The sequence below is a fragment of the Sycon ciliatum genome, chromosome 1, assembly GCF_964019385.1.
Source record: "Sycon ciliatum chromosome 1, ocSycCili1.1, whole genome shotgun sequence".
Taxonomy (NCBI): Eukaryota; Metazoa; Porifera; class Calcarea; order Leucosolenida; family Sycettidae; genus Sycon; species Sycon ciliatum.
In genome coordinates this window covers 29,381,056-29,394,177 of record NC_088643.1, presented here as the reverse complement: position 1 = coordinate 29,394,177, position 13,122 = coordinate 29,381,056, and the positions used below count along the sequence as shown (strand labels likewise).

Sequence of the window (13,122 nt, the reverse complement as noted above, 5' to 3'; positions counted from 1 at the left end):
TCTCAATTACGTCATCCCGGGTAAGGACACCATCTGTGAACGAGAACCAGCTCTCATTGCACACAAGTCGTCTTCCTTTTCACGCACTGGGAGTTATCATAAGGCTGTGACATAATTATGGTCTTCTTATACAAGCCCCACCCCTCCTCTGCTTCCGGCCCTGCAACGAGTACATAATCTATAGTAGAATAGTACTAGTTCAGAGGTTCAAGATCATATACATGGTGTGCACTCTGCTGTGTAGTAACCATGGTAACAGTGCAGTGCAAGAAAAGCAAGTGACACAGCATGATCGTAGGACTACATTAAAACATCAGGGGAAAAAAGGACAAGTACAAAAGCAGCAATTTGATGGGTATATGCGGCAATCAAAATGATAACAGGACATTCATAGGGACGCCCACCAGAAAGCGTTGGTCGAGTACACAGCTAGCTAAGCGGTGCATGTTCAAATACCGCATATTCGTTATGCACATCAGCACACATGGCACCAGAAGCCATTGTATTAACAGCGGGTAGAAAGGTCAGGTGGCTGAGTCTTCAGTAGGTAGACTGACAAGAGTGTACACTGTCGTTTCCAGTTAGCTCAAAACAAGTAAGCATGCATTGTACTGTAATATCCAGTTGATCATGATATTGGCAATGGCATGATTGAAAGGAATGTGCATTATAATTATGAAATCTCTCTGCACAGTTAGTCTCCGGTGAATACTCTCCAGTGTACAATAAAAGGCGGCGATGTGTAAAACGTGCCGTGCGATCTGTATATCCATAATAATTACTATTGTTAGCCAGTCACGTTGAGTATATCAGTTCATTCAGCTTATCTTCACCTATTCACCAAATGCATGCATCACAGCAGCCACAGCCATGCCGTAGCTGGAAGGCTATTACATGGCAGATTCAAGTTCCTGTGCGCTGATCTGCTCAATACGCGCATTGCGCTCCTTCTCCAGTCGATCAATGGCCGTAGAGAGTTCTGTTCCTACACGCAAGATCTGGTCATCGATACGCTGGATTTTACCCTCCACCCATCCACCCTTGTTCTGCAACTCTGCTCGCTCACGCTTGATCTCAAATGGATCCTCACCAGAAACTCGACCCTTGAAGACGGTGCTGTTACCTTTGCCTTTGGCTTCCACAGTAGCTAGGCGCACATTGCAAGTGCGGATTCGATCCTCCAAGTCAACTTGCTGACGGACAAGATCGATGCGTTCCTGTGTCAGCGTCGTTCTCTGTTCGGTGGCCTGTACATTAACAGACTTTGCCTTGTTTTCATACTCCTTGAGCAAGTCACTGTACACTGCTGGGCTTGACATGCCACTGGGAGGTGGCGGTGGAGCTGACATCTGAACATCAGTATGAGCACGAGGCCGTGGGGAATTCTTGACTTGCCTGATGACGGGCGGTGGTATGCTGTAGCTGTTGCTGCTACTGCCGTTGCTGCTGCTGGGGCCATTGCTGATACTGTCCATGCGGCGAGGTGCTGCGGGTGGTGTTTTCTTGGCGGCCGACTTCTCCAGGCTGCTTGAACTGGTTTGCTTGGCCAGACTTGCTGATGGTGGACTTGTCTCGGTGCCAACAACTGCCTTTCCTTGCCGAGTACCTGTTTCTGCAGGAGAAGGCGTTTTCTTTGCGGGGGGTGATTTCACATCCCTACCTGGCAGAACAGTGACTGCAGGTGTCTCTGGTGTTTCTCTGCCAGCAGATGGTGCCCGTACCGTAGCCTGGCTGGGTCTTCGATCATCAGATGGTAGGGATGGGGTGCGAGAGTCTTTCTTGGAAGGAGTGTCTGCAGTAAAGAAGTCAAAGCATCGCACACAAGCAGAGTTTCACATATAACCGTTACATATGGTACTTTGGTAAAGCAGAAAACAAGGAGTGGCAACAGTCAGCAAACATACGTATAAAGAACATGAAGCAGAACGGCAGTGATCCACACATTCACACCCACACATTCACCCACACACATTCACACACACACATTCACCCACACACGTTCACCCACACACATTCACCCACACACATTCACCCACACACATTCACCCACACACATTCACCCACACACATTCACCCACACACATTCACCCACACACATTCACCCACACACATTCACCCACACACATTCACCCACACACATTCACCCACACACATTCACCCACACACGTACACACACACACGTACACACACACACATTCACCCACACACATTCACCCACACACATTCACCCACACACATTCACCCACACACATACACACCCACACATTCACCCACACACATTCACCCACACACATTCACCCACACACATTCACCCACACACATTCACCCACACATTCACCCACACACATAGCTGCTCGTCAGTCAATCATCGCATGTAGCCTGCCTCGCCGTGGAATCAATGTACACACTATGTGTATGTCCGCATGCATGTGTGCACCACCGAACACACCACCGTACACACCACCGTACACACCACCGTACACACCACCGTACACACCACTGTACACCACCGTACACACCACCGTACACACCACTGTACACCACCATACACACCACCATACACACCACCGTACACACAACCGTACACACCATGTACACCACCGTACACCACCGTACACACCACCGTACACACCACCGTACACACCATGTACACCCACTCACAAGCGGGCACACACACATAATACAGAAAGAAAGACAGACACACACGCACACATATGCTCGCGCACGCACACACATACACACACACACACACACACACACACACACACACACACGCACACACGTGCATACATTCTAGCAATGCTTACCATCAATATCAACAGCTGTTGTCAGTGCATTCAGATCGCTTGTCAGGCGACTGGCATAGCCGGGCAGCAAGCTATCAAGTGGAGCCACTTCATCTGATGGAGGTTGGGGCAAGGTTGGCAACTGACCTGGCGGGCGAGGAAGTGGCCGACTACCAAGAGGTTTGGGAGCAGCACCACCACCCCCAGTAGCATATGTAGGAGGACGGCTTGGTGTGGCGAGATCAAGCGGTGACGTGCCCATACTACCAGAAGGCAAAGCGCTTGGTGCAGGATCGCTTCCTCGCTTCCGCGGTGCAGGTCTACGACGAATCGATCGGCGGATGCGCATACTCAAGCTTCTCTTTAGCGGCTTTTCTTGGACAGTGCTTGATTGCAACGCACTCACCCAGTCATCGAAAGTCTTTGCCTGGCCATTGACCTAAATCAAAGGCAGGAAGTGCAGAGCACAAGCAATAGTCAGAAAACTAACTTGTTAGGAGTACATATAGGCATCAATTATGATATTAAGTTGCAATTTGAAATTGGGACTTCACAGAAAATGTCAAACTGCGGCAGGTGGCCTATTTTCCTAATCAATCTAGGATTGCATGTACAGAGGCATTACTAGGTTTGTCATCAAGATGTACATGCTGCTCACCCGTATTAGAACAGGTTTCTGCAAAGAGCCACCGTCAATGGTGACGACACGGTCCTGAGGCAGAGGATGTGATGAGAGTTTGATATGCGCGCCGGCGAGGTTGGCAGCATACGCCGGCTCCCGGTTTTGCGGTGTGCTGAATGCAGACAATTCGCCATCAGCAACCTTGCACCACATCGAGCCTTCTCCGCTGCCGTAGTTGAGAAAGAGCACACCGCTCATCGATTTACCGCCAGCACTGGGAGCAACTGGCTTTCCACCACGTGCTCGCTTGAATTCCCCATGTCCTAGTGACACTGTTCCACGAACGAATGGTTGAGGACTGTTTTGATCATAGCCGCCTGTAGCAGCACCACCTGGCTCAACCAATTCACTGTGTCTGCTAGAGCGACGTGAAATATTCTCCTGGCTCCAAGAGCGTAGGCGACCGATGAGCCCCTGCAGCACAAAGAGTTCACAAACAGCCACCAATCAATTTCAAAACAATTCACAGTTTGAGTAGAGACTTAATTTCACTGAGTTTCCGCATCCGTAGGAACCACCACCCTCAAGGATTAAGGCGCAGATGCAGCTCCTGAAGCGGTGGGAGGTGAGTAGATCAGACCCACCACCAAAGTGGTCAACAACTGAAAATTCCATTCGCTGCATCTATGTTCTCCTTGTGCCAGGCCACGAGTTCCCAATTAATCCCAAGCAGGACTTTAGCTTGGTACAACCATGGTCTTAGACAATCCCACTATGCCTGCCCATCAATTTAGAAAGAACTGAAAACTACTCCGTAGATGACTGCACCAATATGTTGTGGAACACTGGTGTGCACATATCAGTTGTTCCCCATAGTTGCCAGTAAGAAGTAAAATGAGACAATGTGTCCTGTTCTATGCTCAGCAAATAACCAGTACGTGGAAGTAATGAAAGGCATGCATGCAGGTAACGTTAGTCAGCCCCATTAACAACTGCAAACGAACTTCCTCTGTATGGTTGAGATCTGAATGTTAGCAATGTCCAAATACATGTATAGTAGTGCTGAAGAGCGGTATTATGCGGTGGGTGAAGAATACAACACATGTCCATGATACCAATACCAGTAATGCTCAGAATATAAGTTGAAGGCCAGAATAGATGGATCACTCACTCGTTTCCTGGGTTGATCTTCGGCGTCACTCACAACAGACATGTTGATAACATTGCTCTTTGGCCTGCGGAACGATAAGCGTCTGCGACTTGGCTCGATTCCAACCGCTGTTGTGGAGGCTGACGCTTCGACAATGGCCTTCTGCAGAGCTTCCATCCAGTCAGCACGCTCCCTGGAGCTGGTGGCTTGCAAGTAGATACGAGGATGGGGACTAGGTGGTGTTACCTGGGAGCCGCCAAACGAGATGGAGAACGATGTTACAGGGTTTTTTCTCACAGAATAGATACAGAATAGATGCAGATCATAACCAGGTCATGTACACGTTGAATATGTTGATAGTAAGCATGCACGCACATTGTGCTACGTTTCTAAGAAGTTCTAACTAAATATTATTGGAGCATATCACAGAACCGGATGTTGAAAAAGCTGATGGCAAACTAACTTACGATAAAACATGACAGAATGCAGGAAATCAAAAAAATGTTGCCAGCTACGAAAGGAGAGCATCTGGAGTGGGCTGACATGTCATTTTACCCCCAGGGTATTTTACCCCCAGGGTATTTTACCCCCAGAGTATTTTATAGTGCTCATATACCTGCTGTACATGTACCCGTAATACTCCATATAACACAACCTGCCAAGATTCGCCCCATATCCGCCAAAATGCCCCCCCCCCCCCCCCCCCCCCGCGTCCTACACCACTGGCATCTTGCTACTAAAGATAAGGGGTTAATAGACAAACCAAACTAGAGCAGTTACCCGGCTCATCGTCTCACCTTGAAAGCATCTTTCTTGCCATCCTTCGAAGTGGCTCCAAGCCCACAGTTGGCAAGTGATTGCTTTTGAATGGGATTTTGGCTACCCTTTTGTGAATACAGATGTAGCATTGTTCCCTGCAAATAGCAGTACCGCCGATGCCAAAGTGATGGACCACTACGCTTCTGCAGATAGCCATCATGGACATTTTCTGCAGATGCTGCTGCTGCTGCTGCTGCCATAGCCGGGGTTGCGGCTGCGCGGCTAGCTTCTGGCCTATCAACATTGGGTTTATACACTGGTGGCATTGCAGTGGACTGACTGACAGGTGCTGCTGTTGAGCTGGCTAGTGCCGACGTCGCCCCCGCCACCGGCTGAGGTGCCTTGGCAATTTTCACCAGTAGTACATCGGGTGGCTGGTAGTCATCTACACCTGACCGCACTGCCGCTAAGTTTCTGTCAGGGAGGATTTCATGGAAGTAGCCAGCACCGTCCGCTACAATATCACTGCTGCCAGGTTGGCGGACTACTGGCTTGGCTGCTTCAGACGTTGTCTTCGGAACATAGTTGTAGAAGAGAGGCACATCAGCTTCAGCTGCCTTTCCACCAGCCGTTGTTAGGAGAAGCGCCATCCAGTCATCCAAATCTTTCTTGACCTCCACGGAGAGGCACAGCGCCAGCTTCTGGTCAATGAAAATGTTGAAGCAGAACGGCTTGCCACGCTCGGGCGCATGGCTGAGAAGCTGGCCACCCAGCTGCAGCTCCACAACGCTCTCAGTGTCTGTTCTCTGACGGAAACAGTTCAGTCTACCGCCAGCCACTGTGCACCAATGCGCTTTCCAGCTGCGTAATGCTGCCACTGTACCATGCTTGATAGAGAGTGGGCCTGAAAATGGGAATGAAAATAACAGGACAAGGTAAAACTCAACTGACAATGCCCTTTTTTTTACACACAACAATGACATATAGCAGTACCAACACCAAGCTAAGAAATAGAGGAAGCTTCGAAATCTTCTGTCACGGAAATGCTGTACATACAGCCACGGTCAGTGTAATAGGAGTGTCTGTGTATAAACCAAGACTACTCTCACACAGTCTGACTAGCCATGTGTAAATCACTCCATTCACCAGTCTACAGAATACGCACCAACTGACCTTGAAATGTTTCTTCAATGTTGGACGACACCACTGCCCACCATAGTGGGTTTCCTGCAATCGGCCTGCCAGTTGACATAGACATAGCCTCAGCCTCCTGTTTCTGATGCAATTCATCCTGTAGCCACGACGGCAGTGTGGTGCCAGCCTGCTGAGCTGGTCTAGGTACCTGGTATGTGTCTTCATCTGGTAACACAGGTTCATTCTACAATCAACACACGCACGCACGCACGCACACACATGTACACACGCACACACACACATGCCAGTTACACACCATCCAATGCTGAACAGCATGCGGTAGAAGGGCTCACATACGTAATGATGTCATTTGGAGACTCAGTCACAGCACTGAGCAGGATAACACAGAGGTGTAAAACTGTGAAAAAACGCTCGAAATATTAGGTACAGATAGAGAAGGGAAAAGAAAATTGATAGCATGCACAGAGGCAGAAGAATGGTCTGAATTGATGTCCAGGTTGCAGGTTGGCTATATTGTCTGTCATCCTACACATCTGCCTTACAAACACTTCCTCTCCCTCTTCGTCATCTGCGTCATGTTCATGCTCTCCATCAGGTTGCGCTAAGTTGAATGGCAGTGGTGACGTTGGTGGCGAGTGTATTCGCTGAGCCTGGCTAAGATCCATGGTTGCCGGTGGATGTCGTCCAGCACGATGTACAGCCGTGATGTCACTGACTGCCTGGACCTGCACAGCGGCACCGGCACCGGCAGCAGTGACAACACAACACCAGGGATACATACATGTGCATTGCAGCACTTGCTCAGGCAGCAGAAGAAATTGGGACGCGCGTAGCACTTCACAGCTTCAAGCCGGCGTGTCATCAGCGTTGGTTAGGTCGGTGAGCAGCATTTCACGGTTATAAGCCGTTGAGGTTAGCCAGAAAATCAGTTGCAATTACTATTAGCCACCATGCGTTATCACTGGTCACGATCATTCTGTTGCTTGGCACTGCGGCTACTCAATTAGCAGGCATAGCTTCCACCATTCATAGGCAACAAAGCAGAATGCACACTTCACAGCAGTCAGGCACATTGCATCATCCAGCTAGCAGAGAGGACCCATCAATCAAATCATGCAGCAGTGTGTCATACTCTCGTCAGCAGTGTGAAGTAGAACGGTTGTGGATGAAGTATTAGTGTATCGTTACCCAACATGTATCACAGAGTTCTTCAAGCGCCAGCAGAAGTCATGCAATGGCAGATGTAACATGTACTTTGAAATAGTTCAATAGCAGTAGAGAACATTGAGATACAGGCAAATGGTATGACTATGTTGGAAGTGAGACACAGATATCTATCAATCAGCAGTTTATCAAGTGTTGCCAGGGCATCAAGTCAAAAAATGACTTTAGTAAACATTTCCTTGTGCATCGTGCAATCATGCAAGAAAGAAAGGATCAGTTTCAAAATTGACTGCACAGTACCACCGATGCATTGTTGAAATTAGAAACATGACTTTGTTGTAGTTTAAGACTCACAACTGCAGTTCAAGTACAGAAGATCACTATTAGCATCATGACAGCACAGAAAATGTGTAAACATGATCAGCATATACAGTCATAACGTTAGTTCTGTTATGAGAGGAGAGTGTAGTTAACCCAAGTACTGGTAATAACAAGACAAAGCCTTCATACCGTATACAGCAGTGCAGACAAGCCAGCAAATTTCAAGGTCATGATTCATGATAGCATTTCAGACAAAAATTAATAATAAGGAAATCAATCAAGGCTATGAAAGGTATTAGCTGCGCCTCACTTATTCAATAGCTCGGCGAGGGGGTGAGAATGATTCACTTTTAGAGTGTTATACAAGGGAACATACATACAGAATTAGAAACAGTGATTGGGAAGAATGACTGCACACAGAACGTAGCTCCAGACTCCACACTGGGAAACACTGGGAAACACTGGGAAACACTGGGAAAGCTAAAGCCAGGAAACCCATTACAGTGAAACGTGTAATTACCGGACACCTCCATTTCAGGAAATGACCGGACTCCTCTAAAGTTCATTCATAAAAAGATGAGTGCTGGCTCTGGCAAGCTGGAGTGCTGGCTCTGGCAAGCTGAAGTGCTGGCTCTGGCAAGCTGGAGCGTTTGGCGATTTTTCGTGGTTTTATCGTACACAGTGCAGTGCCGCAAAATTTGAGGTTAGAAAAAGGGTCCAAAAGAGGTACCTCAACTGGGGTTCGAACCGGACAATGTAGTGATGCAAATGGAGTGAAGCGGATTGGATTTTCATGGCCTTTCCCAATTCAGTGCTTACAAGACAAAACCTGGCTGAAATCCTTTTCTTGTTATGGCTTGCTTTTCGGAGAATGGACTTCAGAAACATAATTGGAAGAGGGGATTGCAGAAAAAATTGTGAAAAACTCAAAGTTTGACCCTTTCATGGCCAAAGGTTAGGATATCATCTTTTTCTGAATGGACTGTAGATACAGGTAGGTAGGCATGCTTATCCACAACATGCTTATCCACAACATGCTTATCCACAACATGCTTATCCACAACATGCTTATCCACAACATGCTTATCCACAACATGCTTATCCACAACATGCTTATCCACAACATGCTTATCCACAACATGCTTATCCACAACATGCATAATGAATACATCAGGGTGATGGCAGGTGCTTGGTTGTGGTGAATTCGCAAGTGTTTCCTGTCACCAGAGGATTGCACTTGGGATAGGGTCAGGAAATCATGGGTTTGACTGTATTTAGTGTATTAGCGTGTTATTGTTCAGAGTAGTCCACATTACACTGTTTAATTATTAATATTACCATCATGTGACACAGATGATGCGGTGTACAATGCACAGTCATTGACATACATGTCCTCAGCCAACAGCAATGCAGCAAATTAGTGCCACAGCTAAGTAGTGCATGCAGGGAAGAAGGAAGAGAAGTCCATTCCTTGGTCATCAAGTCCTGCGTTGTGTCTGCACGCACTATAATGCTCAAATCTGCACTGAATCTGCATACCTACCGTACGATACAGTCATACATACACCCAGCAAACACCCTGTTGCGTACAGAAAACTGGTCTCTAGAGACAAGGACCCCACCCCCAATCAGGTTCAACATGTTTTAAATCAATACTGGTGATCTATCGCAGTGGCCAGTCAAAACAGACTTCACTCTGCCAATGCATGGGCATTGCTTAAAACATGCTTTGCTGGCTACAAAATCAGTTTTCTCTTTACACTTAGCTACATCAGTCTGGTACCATACCTGTATCTGAGTGGAGTCTTTGATGTGCTTGAACCATAGGCGGTAGTCTTCATCGTTGTCGCTCTGGAAGTACAGAGCCCGCGATGATGCTGTGGACTGGTTGCGACGCTGCTGTGAGGCCTTGGAAAGAGAGAAGGAATTCGAGCGCTTTGCCTCCCGGTCGGCATTGCGGATTTCCTGGCCGAGTAAACGGATCTACAAGTGCAAGAGATAACAGCAGGTCAGCAGATAACAGCAGGTCAGCAGGTCAGCAGCACAGATGATACGGTGGCATAATCACAGGTACCAGACACATGGATTCTCGTGCTAAACAGTTCATAAAGCTTCTCTAAGATGGTATTGGGGCATGCTCTTCAATTCACAACAATATGCGCAAACGGTAGTGTTATCAGGTCCTACTTACGTCGAGTATGGCTGCTCCTTCTTCCACGCAGGACTTATCATCTCCCTTGTAGCATAAGAAATGGCCCGACTTGAGTTGGCAGTAATGAGTAGACCACTTGATGGGACCACGACGATTAAGAACACCTTCCACAATGCCATTATGCACCAAAACACTGCATGGGACGTGAATGTACAGAACATTCCACAAACATACAGAGAAAGAGAGAGAGAGAGAGAGAGAGAGAAAGAGAGAGAGAGAGAGAGAGAGAGAGAGAGATAGAGAGAGAGAGAGAGAGAAAGAGAGAGAAAGAACATATCAGAGTACATGAAAGATTTCCATCGCCACAGTACACAGTACTCTCCTACACTGAAAGGGTTAAGTGGTTTCCCAGAAAAATGCGAGTAACAATTTAGAGCAGTCAGTCAAAATATGCCATATCTCATGCCCGGCGTATACATGTATCTGACAAGGTAACGGTCCAAGCTAAGTCCCTCCCTCTCTGTACAAGCCTTCTACTGCTCCTCCATCACCCCTCAGCTCCCCCCCCCCCCCCCCCCCCCAGACAATCATACACCTGTACAGTGCACACGTAGCCCTGTCCAGTGGAAGTGAGTAGCTGGAAAACACTGTTCCTCTACCCATTCCATATGGTAGTTGATGCGGAGAAATATCAGGATTAAGATAGCAATAATACAGAGCTCTTACGTAGCAGGTTTAATGACATTTTCCTTCTTCCTTCTAAAGCTTCGCCTGAGGAAGCCGCCAAAGCCACCACCACTATCATCTGTTTTTCGCTGCTGCTGTGGCGAGGCAGTGTCAGCCTCATCTCCACTGTAAGGTGACACTGCGGCCGAAGCGGTCGTAGAGGTGATGGCCGAGGGGGTGGTCGCTGTCGGAGTTTGACGGATCAAAGCGGGTGATGCGCCGCTTGCCGGGGTCGTGGACCGGCTTCTCTCAGCCTGCAAGGGAGTGCCTAAATGAACAACATCCATACACACATGATAGTCACCACAAGTGCTTGAAATGCACAAGTGCACACTTGTACCTAGGACATTACAACACCTAGTCATTGGGTGTGGGATACCGGGTAGTCTGCCTTCAGTACTGCTGGTAGAAATCACCAAGAACAGTCTTTGGCCAAACTCAAAGCACGACAGTGCACCTTCACAAATGCGTAGCTTCAGTTTCCCCGATAAATCGCTCATGTCTACGGGAAGTAGGGGAAACCTTTGGCCGCTTTCTACACGAACAACTGTTGGCTGAGTGAACAGCAGTACCAGTATCGTTTAACCAGTTGTGCTATTGCTACGGCTGAGATTTTCACAGCCTGCAGTTCAAACTGACCATGTCATGTTCTTTCAATGTAGATGTGTTTATGTAGCCATATTTCACTTATCCATGCATTCTTGCAATCTTTGGCAAACTCCTGCACAAAGGTGTGTACAAGCGAGAGTCTTCTTCAACAGGAAAGCTCAACCAGGCACATACAAACAGATGAGTAAGCTCCGGAAAGGGACGAGTCGACCGTGACTACAATGTAGAGCTTGCATATTCCCAAACCAACTCCATCGTAGGCACCCCGAGTGCAAGTCATGGCTGCCAGCAACGCATGCAGCACAAGCAAAACTCACTTCTTCCCGATGTTCTTGCTTCAGCCGGAGCCAAGTACAGATCAGTGTCATACTCAGAGTTCTGCCGTTTCATGTTACGTGGAACATCTTGATACGTAGAGTGTTCGGGAAGGTCGGGAGCATCCGCAAACTGCAAATCAAGAAAGGAAAACCATACAGATCAGCTACTACATTACGCTATACAAATACTAGCATGCTCAATCTGCGGACAGAACTGTTTCGTCCTTTGTGGAATCGTCAGCTCAGCACAGAGGAAATGAGGCCGAACCTGGTAGCAATGAAAAATAGATTTTCCAAAGCCAGATCTAAACCAAGCAACTACTAACTTAGCATGTATATCCAATGAAGGAACAACACATACATATCCAATGAAGGAACAACACATACATATCCAATGAAGGAACAACACATACATATCCAATGAAGGAACAACACATAGACCACCCTTTTCAGGTAATCTACGGATATTTCCCCTAGTTTGAGGGGATTATGGCTCATAATCCCCTCAAACGAGGGGATCTCATATCCACAGGAAATTGCACAGTGTCTGCGAGGATTATTTTTCATAATCCCCGCGGCGCTGCGCGCCTTGGGGATTTGAAAAATAATCCCCTCGGAACCGTGCAATATCCTATACATACATATCCAATGAAGGAACAACACATACATATCCAATGAAGGAACAACACATACATCGCCATCTGGGATTTTTGCGCTAAATTGTACATCAAGTTACATTTTATGCCTGATAGTGGCACTTTTCAAGTTTTGCTACAGTCGAAAGGGTCACTGCAATCGGGAGAGTGATGTTAAAGGGGAAGTTAAGCCTAAAATCAAAATTTCACCCGTTGTAGTCTTCGGGGTGCTGGGTCAAATGGTCTTGGTCCGAGGAAGCTGAGACGCTCCCTTCCTCCTTTATTCCCGATGGAATTCGCGCGCTTCCACCGAAACTGGGTGACTGCGCCCTACTAGATGGGGATTTGTATGCAGAATGTCACTAAAAGCGCCATTTCATTCTTATACAGAAGCACAGATGACCGCGATTGGCCCATATGTCGTAGTCCTTTGGACGCTGAGTCAACTGGTTTTGGTCCGAAAAGGCTGCGAAGTACAGTCAAATCTGCCGTTAGCGACCTCTGCTGTAGGCGACCATCTACCGTTAGCGACCGATTTTCCGTGCACCGACGGTTTCACATACAAACTGATCTGTCCAGAGCGACCACCTGCTGTGCGCGACCAGCGACCACGATTTCATGCACGGTGGCTGCATTCAAATCTGCTGTAAGCGACCGCGACCCAGGTTCAGTCAGGTGCGAAACTGTACTTGCCAGTGCGCTGTCAACTGCAAGGTGTGAAAATGC

The 13,122-nt window shown here is 47.7% G+C and overlaps 1 protein-coding gene across 3 annotated transcripts in view; it reads right to left on the bottom strand.

Annotated features, from left to right (window-relative positions):
• Positions 1-179: 179 nt before the first annotated feature.
• LOC135821846 (uncharacterized) overlaps positions 180-13,122 on the bottom strand; it is a 31,266-nt gene continuing 18,323 nt past the window's right edge. For 2 of the 3 annotated variants that reach the window (XM_065334845.1, XM_065334855.1), the window contains 11 exons: positions 11,762-11,891; positions 10,836-11,103; positions 10,149-10,302; positions 9,746-9,940; positions 7,015-7,197; positions 6,491-6,695; positions 5,356-6,221; positions 4,580-4,804; positions 3,445-3,882; positions 2,808-3,225; positions 180-1,792 (listed from right to left, as the gene is read on the bottom strand). In XM_065334845.1, the coding sequence (XP_065190917.1) occupies positions 891-1,792; positions 2,808-3,225; positions 3,445-3,882; positions 4,580-4,804; positions 5,356-6,221; positions 6,491-6,695; positions 7,015-7,197; positions 9,746-9,940; positions 10,149-10,302; positions 10,836-11,103; positions 11,762-11,891 (3,984 nt within the window). In that variant the 3' untranslated portion in view covers positions 180-890. The remainder of the gene's footprint in view (positions 1,793-2,807; positions 3,226-3,444; positions 3,883-4,579; positions 4,805-5,355; positions 6,222-6,490; positions 6,696-7,014; positions 7,198-9,745; positions 9,941-10,148; positions 10,303-10,835; positions 11,104-11,761; positions 11,892-13,122) is intronic. The other variant, XM_065334849.1, reaches the window with a different exon arrangement.